The sequence below is a fragment of the Zosterops lateralis genome (assembly GCF_965231275.1).
Source record: "Zosterops lateralis genome assembly, chromosome: 6".
Classification (NCBI taxonomy): domain Eukaryota; kingdom Metazoa; phylum Chordata; class Aves; order Passeriformes; family Zosteropidae; genus Zosterops; species Zosterops lateralis.
The window spans coordinates 33,584,640-33,603,515 of NC_139761.1; the positions used below are offsets into that span (position 1 = coordinate 33,584,640).

At 40.1% G+C, this 18,876-nt stretch overlaps 1 protein-coding gene across 1 annotated transcript in view; it reads left to right on the plus strand.

Moving 5' to 3' along the window:
• Window positions 1–18,876, plus strand: part of RAD51B (RAD51 paralog B) — a 341,877-nt gene that overhangs the window by 206,262 nt on the left and 116,739 nt on the right. The window contains exon 10 of the mRNA XM_083863788.1: window positions 6,717–6,795. Within this exon, the coding sequence (XP_083719914.1) occupies window positions 6,717–6,795 (79 nt within the window). The remainder of the gene's footprint in view (window positions 1–6,716; window positions 6,796–18,876) is intronic.

The following is an 18,876-nucleotide window of genomic DNA, read 5'->3' on the forward strand; positions in this document are numbered from 1 at the left end:
GTAGATGGATTTTACATTCCATTCCAGAAGCTCATGAGTAGCTCATTCAGAAGTATCACAAGATGAATTAGAAAGACTCAGTACTCTTTCATCATTTTTCTATGTCTATTTTCTAAATTTCACTATTTAAAAAATATTTTTTAAATATTAAATATTTTTTTTAAATATTTGTAATCAAAATGCCTGTGAATTTCTTTAGCCTATTACTTACCATTACTGTTTACTCATCTCAAAATGTGTGTTACTTTTGGTGCAATTTTTACTGTACTGAAGTATTAATAGGAAAAAAAAATTGGTGGAGCCTGGATTCATTTTTGATTAAATAGTGCTTATCACTAAAGGTGTATCTTTTACTTATCTGGCTAGGAAACGGTGCAATAAATTCCTTTACATACATCAGGAACATTAGTGGAGTTCTATTTTCCTTTCTTTCCCTGAAGTGAAAAAGGAACTGAGAAAGTCTTTTAGGTTGGACTGAAAATTTAGGTTCATGATCCTAAGTTTTATAAAGTAGGATTGTGGAAAGAGATCTGTGTTTCAGCTTGTTGCTAAATAATTCTGAATTCAGATCCAGGTTCAGATAATACATCTCTCTGTACTCTCCCCAGTTTTCAGCCAGAAGTGATTTAGAATTGAAACAAGACATATACTTGAATATATGTGAGTTTTACAAATTCCAATTCTGCCTGTTCTGCGTGCTTCTGAGTTATTCTGGAAGATCCCATATGCTTTCCACATCCTCAGGTGCCTCTTAGGAATCTTATGGAGAGGAGCAGATGCTCACCAGAAGATATAGATGAGAAGACTTTAAATTACAGGTTCTGTATTTGAAAACCAGCAACTTTTTCTTTGTTTATTCACCACAAAGATCCTTAGCTGCATGTCGGCCATCAAGAGACATTGTTAATATGCATTATTCCAACTCTGTCAGTTCTATCAGCATCAAACATGGGTTGGCAGGGCTTCCATGCTGTTAGGAAGCCCACAGGACTTGAAGAGACTTAATAGTCATGAAGTGCTCCCTAGGCACTGGTTCATATCCCTTTCATAAATGTTTTAATCTGAATCCTAAAAACACAGATTAACTTTTTAGCTTTGCCTCTTTGAGTTGGAGGCTCTTCCAGAGTCTCACTTTATTGATAGCTATGAACTTTAAAAATTCCAGCCAAAATTTCCTCATGACTGCAGATCTGTTCTTCTGGCAGTGTTGTCAGTTTGAGAAGTTCTCTTTCTTCCTGCTTCACTCTCTAATTTCCTCTCTCCTCATTCACTAACACACACAAACACTGTCAGCCTTCATTTTTGCCAGATTCACTGAGCTAACATTTTTCTGGTGCCATCTCAGATGAGCCCTCCAGTCTCCTCGCCCGCATACAGCCCACCTCTTGCAGTTTGGGTCCATAAGTGACCTGTACAGTACACAGTCTCCCATAAACCTTGCTGGTGTCTTGTACAGAAACACCCAAGTATCCCTGGTTTTACCAGGTGTATGTGGTGGTGCAACTGTACAACTGGGTCTGCCACTGTCTTGACTACCACTGTCTTGGTCAATCTAAGTGAGATACTAATATCCCAGGTACACACAGGAAGTGTCTTCTTTCCAATAACTGACTGTTTCCCCTTTAAATGTCTTCCAGTTTCTGTGCTTATCCTTGTTTTCTTCATTTCCAGGTCCTATTTAGCAGTGTTAAAAGCTTTACAGAGATCCAAAGAGATGAGTTCAAATTTATATCAGACTTCTAAAAAGAAGGTCAAAGAAGGATGTCATGTAAGTCTGGCATGACATCTGTATTTTCTTTTACCCCATTTTCCAAGACTTTAGTTCATGGAATCATAGAATATCCTGAGTTGCAAGGAACTCTTAGGGATCACAGAGTCCAGCTCCTGGCCCTGCACAGGACATCCCAAGGATCACACCATGTGCCTGAGAGTGTGGCCCAAATGCTTCTTGAACTCTGTCAGGCTGGCGCTATGACCACTTCTCCAGAGAGCCTCTTCAATGCCCAATCATCCTCTGAGTGGAGAATTTTGTTATAATACCCAACCTAAACCTCTTCTGACACAACTTCAGCCATTCCATCCTGTCACTGGTCACCAGAGGGAAGAGATGGTGTCTGCTGCTCCTCTTATCCTCATGAGGAATTATTGACTGCAATGAGGTCTCCTCTCAGTCTCCTCTTCTCCAGGCTGAACAGGCCAAATTACCTCAGCTGCTCCTCATACATATTCCCCTCAAGATGCTTCACAATCTTTATAGCCTTCCTTTGGACACTCTCTTATAGCTTTGTATACCTCTTGCAGTGTGGTTCCCAAAACTGCCCCCAGCACTTGAGGTGAGGCTGTCCCAGTGCAGAGCAGAGGGAACAATCCCCTCCCTTGCCCAGCTGGCCATGGTGTGCCTGATTGCCCCAGGACAGGGTTGGCCCTTCTGGCTTCCAGGGCACTGTTGACTCATGTTTATCTTGCCATTGACCAAGACCACCAAGTGCCTCTCCACAATGCTGATCTCCATACTTTTGTTTCCCAGGCTGTCCTTACATCCAGGGTTGCTCCATCCGGGGTGCAGAATCCAGCTCTTTCTGTTGTTAAACTTGGTGATTGCCCAGTCCCCTAAATTTTCAAGGTTTCTCTGCAGGTTCTCCATGTCTCTGAGGGAGTCAACAGCTCCTCACAATTTAGTATCATCAGCATATGTACCTATTCCTTTGAGTCCTGTGTCCAAGTTGTGTTATTCCTCACTTCAAAGTTTCTTCTAAAGCCCTGCATGGTACTATCAGGTTACAGGCATCAACTCACTAATTTACTTCTTTTTTTCCCCTCTTGTTTTAGAGTTGCTAAGTTTGCTGCTTCTTGGTTATGTTGCATCACCTTCAAGTTCAAAGAAAATTGATAAATACTAGCTATCAGACCTAAATTCACATGCTGTTTATTAGAATGGTTTCCTGATAGATATTATCTACCTCTGCTGAATGTGCTAAATTCCTGGTGTTTTTATTCCACTCAGTTGTTATTTCTATATCAATGTTTTATGGATAATTCCCATTACCTGCCTTTCTTCTTTTTCAGTATTGTCCTACTTGAGGAAAAATGATTATTTTTTTCACAGATATCTAGGAATATATTTAATCACTATGCCAATGTAATTTCATTATAAATTCAACTTTTATTTCTTTTTTGCTATTGTTAATAATCTTTCCAGAGTCAACATTACCTTGATTTTTGGTAATCCTTAATTTATACTTCTACTTCCTGGCCTTCAAAACATAATTTTCTTTTTTTGATATATATTCTCTTCCATGCTTTATAAGTTCCTTGTCTGTAAGAACCTACTCTATGTTGACTGTTCCAGCTAGAGGATAGTTTGCAGTGAACTTTTATAGTTTCTTGGTTTTGCTTGAAAAACAAATCTAAATATATATTTACTTCTTTTTTTTAATGTTATGTTAAATACTATAGTTTGATGTTATAAAAATGAATTCTATGTACTCTATCTGGTTGTGAAATATGCAGTTGTACTTTAAAGGTTCTTTTTCCAAGTGGGCAAACCTTCAATATAAAGCAATACCTTTGAATATTCTGACCTGTTTCCATTTCACTAAAAAGGAAGCTAATTTGGAGTCTCAAATGTAGCTGTGCTGCAGTCATCTTTCAGAGGAGCTCTGTGATGTGCTGCTGAAAGAATGTGATTTATTATATTTTTTCATTGCCATACATAGCTATGCATATACTGTAACTGAATAAAAATGCAGTAACAGAATGTACATAGAGTTATTGAATGTCTATCCATGTGCACGTATAACTGTGCCTAGTGCACATGCATATATAGGTTCGTATTTATGTGCACAGTAGTGCATGGAATGCCAAAAATTTGACCTTAGATGTCAGAATTGTAACTGTTTCACTTCAGACCTTTCCTATTAAACAGACAGCTGTTGTGGGAGACTCTACCTGAGTGTTTACACAGTTTTTCCACCTCATCCTCTCCCTTGTATTTTTGGAACTGACAGTGTGCAAAGCACCTGGAGGCGACTCCTATTCACTCTACTTTCTTCTGGGCAGTCTTCCTCCTGCTGTCTCTGTGGTAACCAGTGACAGGACCTGAGGAAATGACCTGAACTTGTGTCAGAGGAGGTTTAGGTTAGCTACTGGAGTAAGGTTATTCATGCAGAGGGTGGTTGGGCACTGGAACAGGCTCCCAAGGGCAGTGGTCACAGCGCCAAGCCTGTTCAAGTTCAGGAGGTGTTTAGGACAATGTCCTCAGGCACATGGTGTGACTCATGGGGATAGTCCTGTGCAGGGCTGGCAGTTGGATTTGATGATCCTTGTGCATCTCTTCCAGCTCAGCTTATTCTGTGATAATGACAGGCAAGGGAATTCAGGTTTTGTTAGAGTGCATCAGGCCTGTGGGATGTGACTTGCCTCTCTTTTCTTCAGAAGATAAGCCCAGAGAGAATGGTTATTAACATGGAAGAGGGGAAAGAGCTACTACAGCAGTTTTTCTACCTGGAGTATTCACAAAGTATTCACAATACCATATCCTGAGGTGGTTTTGCCAGCTTCATAAAACAGAAAGGAAAACATTGACATTTGGACTGGTCTGATGTTCTCCAACTGTATTTGTGGTCTTTATGTGCCTGCCTTTATTTTTCACTTTCACAGAGGAAGGAAGATTATGTTTGGTTTAAATGCTGAAGCCCATAAAATGTTAGCTAGCTGTGGGTAATAATGGTTACATTTGAAGAACCAGATATGGAAACATTTTTAGTTCAGCCCAGATCAGAATCAGATGAGAAAGAGTTGCAAAACTAAGCATCTAAGCATGGTCCTGTCTGCAGATTATGTACAAATACAAATGAAACTACCTATTCTACAGACACCCTTAGCATTTAAAGTGCTACAGGAAAATCACATGAACCTTGATGCTGCAGCAGAATTTACTGTCAAATCTTTTGGATACTCAAAGACACTGCACAGCTCAAACTTCTGGTGCTTGATATTGCTATTCTTACACTTAGGATTAAATGTCCCAGTTCTGTATGTCTGTATGTTATTCAATATTGTCTGACTTTGCAGGGAAATGTGAGCAGTTTTGGTGAAGGTGAACTTCCTTGTTTTTCTTGTAGTCTCTCTTGGACTTTGTGAAACCTGCTCACTGCTTCCCCACTGACTAACAGGCACCACCAACCAGAATTCATATGCAGTGACCCTTACAAGTGCTCGAATGTTTGGCAGCATCATGGCATGCCCTTTGGAAATAATCGGATTTTTATCTGTATTTGGATGTATCTGACAAAAGGCTGCCTATCATGGGCTGTGAGGGTGCAGTATCTGACAGGGCTTTGGGAATTTAGGCACTGAGGTGTGTGAGGTTCCACAGCACACTGCCCAACGGGCCACATGGAGGGCTTGGATGAAATCAGTGCACCAAAAGGGAGCTGGCAGGCTGGCTCTGTGTCCTCAGCCCTCACAACTCAGGCTCTGCCAGACTAGCCTGCTGGGAGCACATCCCTGCTGAAGCTCAGCAGGAGCCGAAGGGAAACCATCCACCCAAACCATGCCCCCAGGAAACAGGAAGGGAGGAAGGCTCCCAGAGTACACAGCCACCACTGGGAGGGCTGGTTTCCAGATCTCAGCCTTTTCTAACTGTGGAAGAGGTGAGTGAGAACCATCTTTCAGGTTTGTTCAGCAGCTCTGTGCTGGAGGCAGAGCAGCAGCACGCTCTCTGCTTCAGCCACTTGCTGTCAGTGATGTCTGCAGGGCCATGTGGGCATTTCTGCTGATCACATTTTGGGCAGAGTGTATTAAATTTTTCATTAAAATGTCACTTTCATGCAGGTGACAGAATGAGGGTTATTTTAGGCAGGCTGTGGAAAAGCAGTCCTTGGCAATGAGCAAAAATCAAACAGGCAAGCGGTAAAGCTTGGCACATTTGTGTGAGTTTGCCACCTGCAGGCCCCACATTCCCTACTCTGCTAACAAGCCCATTTCTGTCTCTGCAGTTCTGCTGCAGCTCATCTTCCACGGAGGACGGTTCTACCATAGTGGAGCCAGGGAGCTTGGTTTATGTCTGGTGTCACCCAAACACCAAGCTAAATTCAATTGCTCTGTACACCTCCCCTGAGGGAGTCCCAGTTCCTATTTTGGTATTTCAAGGACAAGATCCTTGAAGAAAACTTGACATGGTCATGACCCATTTTGCAGAAGAGGACATCCAGATACTTGCAATAGCATGTTACCATCCCCAGTGTGATGACCCATGAGTGGGCTTGCTGCTTCCAGGGGCTGGATGAAGACAGTGGGTGGAGTTCTTGGAGAAGCCAAGGGGGCGTATCTGTGGAATGGCTAATGGCAATTAAAAATTGCCTGTATATGGCAGTAGTAGTTTTGTTCAAAATCATCTCTGAGTGCAAAAGCCTGAACCAGCAGGAATGACTAAGCTTAACAGGATGCCAGCAAGACAAGCAGAACTTACTGCTTTCATGACAGCGTTTTTTTAGGACCTGTAAATCCTTTTAAAATTGCAGGATGATCTATATATGTGTATGAGAAGATCTCAACTACTTACAAGTGACAGGGCTAGATCAATAACCACATGTTATTTCTGAAGTATGCTTTACTACTTCTGGAAGTTAAATCTGGTGAGATGTTTTTGCAGATTTGAGCTTTGATCAGTATGTTATGAAGATGCATACTTACATCATACATTTGTTTTGCAGCTCCTGGTTGCTAAATCCCCTGTTGCTCCATTCTCCACTTTTTTCTACACCATTGAGAAATCAGGCTTGGTTCTTCAGGGTAAGACCAGAACATTGTTATTTTGCCTTTTCAATTAGTATTTTAAGCAGACTGAATGTAGATACAACTATTGTTGAAAATGGTGCTGTTTATACTGAATTAAAATCCCACACATTTAAACATTCTTTTTAACAAGGGGAACGTTCTGCCGAATTCACTGTTTTTTCTTGGATTACACTAAATTAGGTCTTGCATATTGCTATGGATCTAGACATGGGCTCTGAAATTATTAACCAGGGCTCCCTGTTTTCCTCCAAGGTAAAGTGGAATGGTTGGGTAACGTGGGGTCCTATGGGATAGGTTTCTTCAGGAGAAACATACCCAGCTATCATTAATAACCTGCTCTAATAAATGGTTCTTAGCAAAGCCATTTAGCAAATGGCTTGGCATCAGTAAAAATACAGGAAATTAATATCTGATTTCTATTTTTGTGAACATTTTAATGCTAATGCCCTATGGTCTTAAATTATCCTCAGATTCTCTAGGATATGAAGTGGTATGCTGAAAAGCTGGATACTCCTTGATGACAGGGAACTAGGATTCCTCATGGCTGTGTCTTGAATCATTCTAGATACAGCAAAGAGGGAAGTTTAACTCTTCACTTCTTTTCCCATTTATCCCAACAAACATCCTTACTTTTTGACAAACATTAATAGATCAATTTTGTTGAGTTGATGTCTTTTGATATGCAGCCTGGCTCCTTATCAGTGCATCAGTTTAACAGACTGAATAAAACTTGTCAGTGCCTGTGACTTTCTGTTCAGGGAGGACACTGTGATATACAGCCAGGGCAATAGGACAAGTGAGTATAGCTGGTTCTCAGTTTCCAGTGATGGAGAATCACTAATCCCGAGGCACTATGGACATTGTGAGGGATGTGAACAGATCTCCTCCTGCTGTTTGCACATTTCTCACATTCAAACAGGCTGTACCAGACTAATGACATGTTTCTATTTCCTAGTGACACAATATGCTTACGTCTAAGGTGATGCAAAATGTCAGAAAACAAAAGAAATGGAAATATTTCATGGGGCATTTTTGCTTCCATTTGATACATCTACATAATTGTAATGGGGGGAGGTGTCTATGCAGTGTTTCCTAAGCCTTTGGATACTATTTTCAGTATATTCTTAGACAGCATTTTGGACACTCGATTTGCTTTATTTGGTACCAGTAATTCTAAAAGTCTACAGGAACTAGAAAAATTTTTTTAGTTTAAACTGAGGTTACTTGCAAGAGTTGGTCTTGATGTGTTTTATTTCAGTATAGGGCAGATGATAAGCTACTTTTCTATCTTGGATATCTTGAGTTACATAGATGTTTCTGGTCATTATTTAAAAAGGCAGACAATTTCCTGCTCTGTCCTCAAGCACTAATGTAGTGAAACTTTGGGAAAGAAAGTTTTCCCATTTCAGAAACAGGGAGAGAGACAATCAGAGACAATCTTAATTTTTTCAGCTCTTTTCTGTGAGCCATGAATATAGCTTTCCCAGGACTGAACCATACCTTTAAAGAACAAATGGGCCTGGTTACAGGTAATAATGATGGAACAGCACACTGAGGAGGATATCACTGTATTAAAAGTGTGGCAATTGCTCTTTTCCCTATATCCATATGTTTCTGGGGTGTACATTTAAAACATCATTTGCCATTTTTCTACAAATGGATAAAATACCAGTTTGGATTTCTTTAAGTAATTGATGTCTTGATATCATTCTTTGTGCATTTTGAAAGGCAACTAGAATGTCTTCTCTGTATGAGCCTTTTATTACTTTCTGACTACATCATTATGTTTCTATTTTAGATATTTTCCTCCAAGATGGGTAGCAGGGAGGGGCATGGTTCCCCTGATAACATGCCTCAGACTCTTTTACAGAGACTTGTAAGCACTTTCACATGAACCATCTCACTGATTTGTAAAAGTAAATATTGAATGGTCTCATCACATTTCAGTGATCATTATTTCTGTGGAAAGAGGAAGTGAGCAAATCACCAGGAAATGTCTGGTTTGGATAAGGTGCAGAAAGTGGCACCAGGCTGCCTTGTTCAAGAGAGGCTAGAGTTTTTCTGAGAATTTTACTTGGTGCTTCTTTCAGAAGGGAAGCTGGATGAAGGTAAGATGACAGGAGGGACATTGCACAGTGCTAACAAGTGGAATCTGTCCCGCAGCCTGATGGCAAAGGCAACTCTCCCGTTCAGGCTTTGTTGTTTAATTCCTTTGGTGTCAGGAGGTGAGCACATTCAGGGTGGCTGATGGGAACAAGTGGATGGATGTGGGAACTGGTGAGAAGCAGCAGCTGGCTGAAGTGCCCAGGATTCTTTCTTTTTACTCAGGGGGTCCCATCCCGGGACCATTAACCAATAGGCCATAAACAAATTGATATCGGAAAATGTGGCTGGAAGCTCCCTGATTAGTGAGGGTGAATGGGGAATGAAAGACAAAGTGAAAGTGTGATTTAACAGTTCCACAAGCAATTTCCATTGCCACCTCTGAGGGATTAGGATGTGTGGAATAGGCTAAAAAAATAAAAAAAAGAAAAAAGAGGAGGAGCTCCTTCCCGCTTTGTTCTGTGGGCTGGAGGATAATAAAACGGCAGGAGAGGCAGTGCGGCTAGTTAGGGATTTCACAGACCGCTATTTGATGCAGTTTAAGGAGCCCTTCTGCTATTGTTGCGGTTAAAATGGGAAGCGGAACTGTTCTCCATTTGCAAAAATCTCCAGCGTCCTCAGGAAGAGGGCTGAGAGCAAAAGGCTATTAAGATGGTAATGCTGCCCCATTTGGAGGAGTGTATCAAAATCCTCTTTGTCAGTGTAAATTGCTGCTCTGTTTCCCTGGTATCTTTGCATCTCATGGCCTCAGTGCAAGCAGAGAAATTTTTGGAGGAGACCCTAGTGAAGGCACAACTGCTTCTCTTATTGTCAGAGGAGATCTCCAGGCTGCCTGAGGGTTCCTTGCAGAAAACTTCTTTGCTTTTATAAGCTTGAAGTGTTCAGGGATGAGGAGAAGCCATTTATGCACTCACTCTTTTATTTCCAGTTTCAGACTAGAGAAATGAAATGTGATGATTGAAAAGCAAGATTGGACAGTCAGAAATTTAGCAAGACAAGTCTTCAGCTTCCTACTTTCATTGCTTCAGATTGCTCTGTGCTATAGAGGGAGTGGACTGCAACCCCAAAAATACCTTCAGTTGCCTTCACATTGCAATGCGACGTCATGTTATGTTCTGCCATGCTGTACAGTGTCATTCTTTGATGAACCTGAATTGTGAATGCAGAATCCAGTCTGGCAGCCAATATCTATTTTGTAGAGATCTTAGACAAAAAGGCAGAAACCTGGTTCTATGCACTGCAAAATATTGGAAGTTTTACTGTCAGCTTGTGTTTCCTAAGAACTTACTGTGGATTCCCTTTTTCAATATACCAGTTGCAGTGAATGAAGTCATACCATTAAAAAGAAGAATAAAATTAAAAGAGTTCCAGATCTACTTGATTAAGACTAGATGATTTTTCTCATTGGCTATGATATAATTCCTGTTTTGATTGGAAATTGCTAGCTGGTAATTCTGTTCTGGTATAACAGTCACAAGAAATTTTGAGCTGCTCTTGCCTAATTGTAATTTCATTGAAGTTCAACGTAGCACATACTGGGTGCTGAACTAGAAGATGCTACTTACCTTTGTGCACACATGTGCAAAAAAGATAGGCTGAATGAAACTGATTTGAAGCTGTATTCTGTGGGTGATCATCCAAGTCTAGCTTTAAAAGCAGCAGCGTTCTGGGGTATAAATACAAGGTAGCAACAAGCTGAGCTGTTACCTACCAACAGTTCAGCGTTTGTGGAAGTTTCATTCCATCTTACTTGAGCAAATGTTTTCTGTTACCAAGAGGATGGTGCTGTGAAAGGAGACTGGGACACGGTGGCTGTTTGCCAGCTGAAGAGTCTACTGGGACTGAATGCTTTAACTAAGTGATTAACGTTGCTCTTCACAGAAAAAACTCAGAGGCGCTGAAAACATAGGGCAAATTATATTAGTGAGCTAGGACTTGCTTCTGCGTAATGATATAGTTTCACAGAGTTTAAGGATGGATAGAATTATCAGTTCATCCAAACTGACCTCCCATATATCATACATCTTGCCTTCAGGTACCTGATAGCTTTGTTGCACTGAATCATTTCTTCTAGAAAAGTAATCACTATTACTTGCAGACATAAAGAAATGTGAGCTCCTGGCTTGCCCTGGCAGTGTTTTCAAGTTTTAGCTACCTTGCTGCAAAACCCTTGTTCTGTATTTCAGATTAGAATTTGTCTGCCTTCAGCTTTTGGCCTCAGTTCTTGTGATGACCTTCAGTGCTAGCTTACTGTTGCTGGTAAAAGGTTGCCATTTTTCATGAGTGTACTTGGTGTTATGATTTATCTTGCTATGTTTTACTCTTCATTTTTGAAAGAAAGGTATAACTGTCTGTAAATTTAACCTCAAAATTTTGTGTCTCCTGCTGACTGGCTCTCCTCACTATTCAAAGAAAAAACAGAATACTGTGTATTGTCAAAGGGAAGAGTTTGGGGGTTGTGCCGCAGTACTGGATAATTTGTTGATTAATCCACCTTTTCTGCTGCCCTCTTTTCCACTGCACAAAACCTGTCTGAACACAAATGTGCTCACCTTGCATGTAATGTCCCATTGAGGCAGGTAACTTATTATATGTAGAAACAAAAGAATGTGGCACTTGGAAGAAAGTGTCTTATGTTTAACAGTAATAATGGAAAAATATCTAGTAACAGCTAAATCTAGGGAAACCTTGGTACGTTATGTTTCATTTGTCACTAAGGTAGTGAAAGAGGCTCATTTTGATCTCAAAATAGCAGAGGGTCTGAGTTTGTAGTGCAGCATGGCAAACTGTCTCCAAAGTGCTATAACTAATTTCTATGGCTGAAGCAAGTGAAAAGTGCCTCAATTTATTTTGTAAAGAAACAAGTAGTGAGGTAGAAAAGGAATTCTGAAAGAAAGGGCAGCATTATTTGTATTGTATTGTGTGAGTTTGAACAGTGAAAGACAATTATTTACTGCATCAAAAGCTTTTATTCAGTTGAAGAACTGTAACTATAAAGTGACCTTTGTCTGGAGCAACATGGATATAATCTGTAAAATGAAGCAGGGTTGTACTTGATGTGTGAATGGGTAGAAGACAGATTAATGGGAATAGAGTTGTGCATTGCTATTGAGATGGTAAAAGGTTAGCAATGCCACTGGTGATTTCCAGCCCCATTGGAGGGATAAAGATGAACTGATCATTGTTAGGATCTCTGTAGGGTGGAACTGTTTTTGCGGTATTCCCTACAGGACACTGAAAGTCTCATGTTATTTCTAACAGGTTTGTAATAATGCGAGCAAAGAAGCACTATCATTTGGTAGGTTAAGTCCATCCTGGGAGTAAGGCATGAGAAAAAATAAGACTGCCATCATCCCAATGCCTGCAAAATCACCCACACAGATATAGCTGACATAAAGGAAAATGTCCTTTTGTTCAGGCAATTCATGCATTTTGAGGAGTGGGTTACTAAACCTGGGCCAGAAACAGTGTTTGCTTGGGTGAGGGTGTCCTCCTCATTAGATGGGTTTATGGGAATTGCTCTACTGCTCTGCAGCAGCACTGCCAAAGCCTTGCTGGAGTAGCAAAACTCCACAGCTGTCAAATGAAGAAGGGCAGAGAAAGAGTACAGATGCAAAACCAATTAAAAATGTTAACGATGAGAAATGGGAGGAAAACATTTTAATGGTGAAGGAGGACTAGAGGCATCCTGAGTTTATATCCAGTAGAAACCAAATAAACTGTCATTTCAATAAAATTAAATGTTTCTCTCTACAAACATGACCTTTCACATAGTGGCATAGTAGATAGGCAGTAGATTGGTAAAGTTTCTGGCTGTACTTTTTCCTGTGAGCTTGTGAGAGGATATTATGCTGGATAAATCCAGTTTAGCACAATGTTTTGAATTACCTGTTTATTTCTAAAGATGCATGTAAAAATACTGAAGATACCATATTGTTCTCTTGCACTTGAAAGCCAAACATGTCCCTAAATGCTTTACTAGATTGCAACTGAAGTGCTAGCATTTAATTTGTCTGAAGTTCTACTAAATGTAATACAAAAAAAAAGCTTAAGTGCCAGCAGTGTGCCAGATCTGTTCTCATTTACACAAGTGTGAATCAAAACTAATTTCTTTTACACCAGTGTTGTTAAAACAATGAGCTGGAGAGTGTAAGTCTGTTCCCCTCTTTTCAGGGCTGGCATAGGCTTCCTGGGACAGAATGATTCACTTCAGAGAAATCTCCTTACCAGGCTCTCTGTAATGAATTCCTGATCAAAGTGGGCTGCTCCCCTGGGTTTTCAGCATAGTGCTAAAGCAAATGGCCTTTTTTCCAAAAGGCTTTTAACATAAGGAGTGTAATTGTCTGTTGATTAGAGGTAGTGTCTGTGATTTGTGACAATATATTGTTCTGGGAACTGAACATTGTCATGGAAGACTAAGACTTCACTAGTAATTGCCTGGATTTAATGTAGATGTTGCATCTTTCAAGCTACAGATCTGTAAAATAAGGTCAAATGTACCTAAATGGACTTAATGTTCTTAAATGAACATATTCATAAGTAGGAGGTCAAATAAATGCCTGTTCAAAAACATGTTTTTCAGCCAAAGTAGAGTCTCATGCTTTTGTGTGCAGCTTATGAAAGTAAAAGACAGTTAAGTCTCACTGTGATTTTTTTTCTTTTCTCACATAAGCACAACTAAGTTTCTTTTGCTATCCTCACATGTTATGTCTGTACAGGTTTTCACTACTAACTTATTTGGTGAAGTCATCACTGATGTAATTTGATCTTGTGAAAATATAGTTAACAATAGAGGACAATGACCTAAATGACTTACCCTTGGTAATGCATGCAACTTTTCTTTAGCTATAGCAATTTATATGTTACTAAAAGCTTGTAAAATCCCTAAGTGTACAGCTTGTTTTCCAAAGAGAAATGCTGGACACTTTATTGTTCCCTCTGCTAAGGAGATCCAAGAGTTACCTACAATCTAAACTCTGGAAATCTCCAGAGTTGCAATTCTGTGTAAGCAAGCACACTTGAATAACACTTAATCTAAACTAGAAAATTTTGCCTGAGGAAAGGCTTACTAGCACAGGGATAACACTTTACAAATAGGACTTCCACTGCTTTGACCCCAGTGCCGTTTTTCTTTGAAACTTTCTCTATATTTCGAGAATTAAAAAACCCCAAACAACCTCATGTATCACTGCATCTGATGTGTTCACTTGCCCTGTCACAGATTTAAATTATCTTCTCATATAATCTTAAATCTATCTTGATAAGATGGAATAGGAATATGTAGCACTTTCTTAGAAACAGGCACATGTGATAAACCCTCTCAGCAAACAGTAGTTTACTTCAAATGCTTTTTCTCATTACAGTCATTCCCTAAAATTCATAGTATTGGGCTGTAAAGTTACTGTAAAATATTTTCTGCAGAGTTCCTTTGAACTTTAGCACTGCTCCTCAGTGTTTATATTGTAATGAAACCAAACCTGGTCCTTTCAGTTCTGTGAAGACCCCTGAAAAACTTTTGAGATTAAATTTCAGGGCCAAATGAGTTAAAGAAGCATTGTAGGGATAAGAGAGGCAAGAAGGTTAGTCAGCAGTTTGCTGGAGTGTTATCAGCCCAGGCTGCTCCTTGGTTTGCCACCTGAATAACCCTAGAGAGTCTGCACAAAGGCAAGGCAGCACAAACCTGCAGGGGCAAAGAGGAAGCAAAGGCAAATGATGCTACAGTTAACAGTTAACAAAAGATGTTATTGAAAAGATTTTACTTCATCGTCTGCTGAATCTCATTTTCATTTCAACTTCCTAGTTTTTCAACTACAGAAACAGTCATCCATGCCATCCAATGCTCTGTGAAGGTGCACTTCTCAGAAGCAGCAGCTGAGATGTGAGGAGTGATGTTTCCAGAAAATGCTGGGTAATATTAGAGTCTGAATAGTCTGAACTGAGTGCTGTGTGCTGTTGTGGAGACCTCAGCTGAGATATGCCTTACTGTTCAGTGAATAGGTTTAGAATAAACAAACTGAAATCCAAAGTTGTGAACAGCAAGTATTGCATTGGTGAAGATGTTCTGAGTGAATTTAGGGATAGGATGTAGCATATATAAATATTGCCTTCCTCCTTCAGGCTTCATATGCTTGATGAAGGACTTCAGTCTTGAGACATGACAGGTGGGAGCTGCACACCATGTCTCTTACTTTTCTTCATGCTATATTTGTGCTGTAGGTGAATTACCCCAAACGAGGTATTGGGCAGCAGGCACATACATTGCAGCTGTGAGTCCTAGCTGTAAGCTAAACCATATCCTGTCTGCATTTGCTGAAGTCCACAGAGGAGCAGAACATCCTGTTTGCTTAGTTTTCTTTTGTCTGCCCCATACCAGCACAGGGAGAATATTAGTCTATATCTTTCCTCTTCTGCTCTGAAATTGGATCACAGCACTCATGATTGTGTTCAATAGCTGGAAATGCTGAGGATATCCGATTGCTGAGGTCTCTTATTTTAAACACCACATGCCAGGAAAAGTATGTTGGATCCCACCAGCTTAGCACTGGAGGGTGCAGGATGCATCAACAGGAAAACCAAACAAAACATGAAGTGAAATTCATTTGAAAAGGGAAGGGACTCATAGACCACCAATCAGCAGTGTTTAAACTCTTCATATCTGCACAATAGGCCTTTTATTTTCCTTCAGTTCTTCTCAAAATGCAAACTATCTTAAACTGATTTTTAGAGCTGCAGCTGTCACCAAAGGCAGTGGGACCTGTAGGTGCTCATTACCTTTGAAAATCAAGCCAATGTATTCTAATGTGGTAGTAAAAGCTAAAAGCACTAAATCAGGATGGTTAAAGCATAACTTTGATAGTTCTGTTATGTGATCCTGGCTACCTTCATGTTTGATACAGAGGCAGGGCCTCACGCAGAGCACAGCAGAGCTCAAAGGTATGTTGTTTCTTCTTTGCCTTTCTGCCTTCCTTCCCCTACAATTGTTGCCTTGCTTCGTCACTGCAGTCCTTCCAGCTGAGTAATACTGGATAGGACTTTATTAGAGTTTAGCAGAAGTAGCTTTTATTCGTCCAGAATACTGTTTTTTCCTTGAGAAACAGGTTTTCTCTCCCTTTTTCTCTCAAATATATGTTAGGCTGAACTGGGGAATGACTGGTCACACAACTGACCATAGCCAAGTGGGCCAGTTTGGCTAGCAGTACAAGGTAGCAGCAGCAAGGATGGGCAGCCACCTGAGTCACAGTTTGATTTTCATTTGGAAGACTTGTCATGCCCTAGGAAAGGTTCCTAAGTAATGGATAGAAATCAGAGCAAGCCCTGATTACCCTAGTGTAGAATGAACTAAATTCCACTGTAACATCTGAGCACAAAGGGAGTAAGGTGTCCCTCAAGCTGGTCCCAGATGCCTGGGCTCAGGAAGAACATCATCTACTGCTCTATCACTTAAGGGCACAGGAAAACTTCATACACAAACTGAATTTGCAAACTCAAGGCCTCTTCTGGCAGAAGGGGTAAGAGAGCTGGCCCACTGAGGGCAGCAGCCAACAGTGTGGCATTAATTTACAGAGAAAGCTCATTTAATTGGCCTTCTGGTACTGCTTGCCTCAGACTGGAAGCTTTCTCAGTTTGTTGGGTGTCTTTTTTTTTTTTTTTTTTTCTTTCATATTGCCACATATTGTTGGTAAAATAAGGAAACTTGAAAACAGAGGAAATAGACCTAATGTTGATCTTGAAACACCAGCAATTGAAAAGACCATTCACTGTTTCCTTTAAAACAAAACCAAGGGGTGAGATAATGCTAACCAGGGCTGGGTGCCCAAGAGAGCATCATAATGAAGCATCCACTGTTATTGTTCAACTCAGTGTTTGTTCTCCATGTGAACAAAAGGAAGGAAGAGCTCTGCTATCAGGCTGGAGAGGAAGGAGTCTTTGTTGCCCTTGGCTACCTTAACTTTAAATGTGAGGAAGCACAGGGCACTGCAACATAACCTTTCTGCAGTATTAGATGAGGAAAGTTGATAGTTCAGAAGGTTAAGGGTGGACACTCTGTTTATCTAAAGACTAGGCTTCCCTTTCATGACAGCCCCAAATCAGGTATGTCAGTGTATTTATTTAGGTCATGTGAGATTTTAAAAACTTCATTTTAAACCCTGACACTTCTGCTTGGCTGCTTCTCTGCCATTTGATTCTTCCTCTGCGTTGTTGCTCACCATAGGAGCAGTAAGAGATGCCATTTCCTTATTGAATGTGACAGGCACCCAATGTCCTGAGTGTGAAGTTCAGTCATGTTGTTGTATGTATCTGCTAGAGACTGAGTCACGTTTACTGTACTTTTCTGTTCCTGCTCCACCCACAGATTTGTCTGCTGAAGTGGCAGAATTCCTGCTGTCCCTCTCCCCATCTATCAAGTCATGAGGATGACACACTGTCAGATTAGTGATAAAGTTTACCATGCTCAGAGCCATTGTTTGAGATTTTCAGATGACTCAGACAATGATTGTGTCATCAGCTAACCTCAGGTTACAATTTAAAGATACCCCTGCAATCATGAAATTATTCTTAGCTTGCCTGTGTGTTAGTCCTACTCAGGCTTTGTCTAGTCCATGTACTATCTCTGCATACCAAGAGACACTGGAGAAGCAGATTTGCATCCCATTAGAGGCAATGCTGTGGTGTTGGGAGGTTTGAAAAACGTAGGTGCATATTTTGATTCTGATATACAGGGTTCATTCTTTGTATATGATGCTTTGAAATTTCTGGACAGAAAATAAAAGCACCCCACAAATACATATCAGCCTTGTCTCCCATTAAAGGTGCATCCTTGCATTGATTTCCTGTAAATTCAAGGTTACCATGGTGCATGATGTACAAAATGACACTTCCACACATTTATGTTAGAGTCTGTTTCCATAATCCTGAAATCAAATTGTTCTCACAACACTATGTTTTGTGAAAGCCCTACCAACATTACTGTAGACATAGAAAGAACATTATTTAGATAAAATACCCTTGTTTTGTTTAATGCAAGTGATCTGAGGGCTTGGTGATTTGTCAGAGTGAGAGCATTTGGTAAGAATGCAGAGAATGGGGAAATTCCCATGGAACTACTGAGACGATCAAGTGTAAGAAATATTAGGGCCAGGCTCAAATTAGATATTTGAGGTATCATCAATTTGTGTGTAAAATCATGCTGGATACAGGAAGAAATAAATACTGTGTTATGTTGTTGGTATTGTGGCTCTGTAAACCCACTAAGTTCAACGCAGAAAATGGAAAAAAGCTTCTGAATGTCCTGGGAAATTAAATTAAGAAATAAAATTAATTCAGACCACTCACAAAAGTAGCCTTCTGAAAACAGGTTGGTCTTTATTTCATATAATAGATACAACAGCTCAGTAAAATGCTGAAAATCCACATGGGCCAGTGTGGAAATGACCCTGCCTATACTTGGTTTTCCTACCTTATAGCATCTTGAAGTGTGGGGCTTCTTTGAAGAAAAAAATTCCAAGATTAGATTTAGCACATCTTAGTCAAGCCACAAGTATACTCAGTTTACAAATACAAATGTTTTGTGTTTGTTTTGTTTTCCTAATTACTAAAATTATTTGTTTCCTAAAAGCTAAGAAGACTTCTTTTCTTCTCACATATCATCGTGATTGGTTTTAATAGAATAAATTGTGTCTTTGCCAGTTTAAACAGTTGTCTTCAGTTAGGCCAGTCAGGGTGGCTTATGTACACAGTTACAGTTTTTGTACTTGGGTGTTAAAATAAATCTGAAGAGTCATGGAAGAAATAGAATTTACTTAGGTTTTTGGTGACTTCTTTGCTGAACAGAACTAGAACATTCATTAATGCAGTTGAAGACAAGAGATGAACTGCTGAATACTGTCAGGGAACAATTATAAAAGTACGTGCTGGTTTGATGCGTATGTGATTAGAGCTGCCTAGCACTGTGAAAAGAGTTCCTTTTCCTCT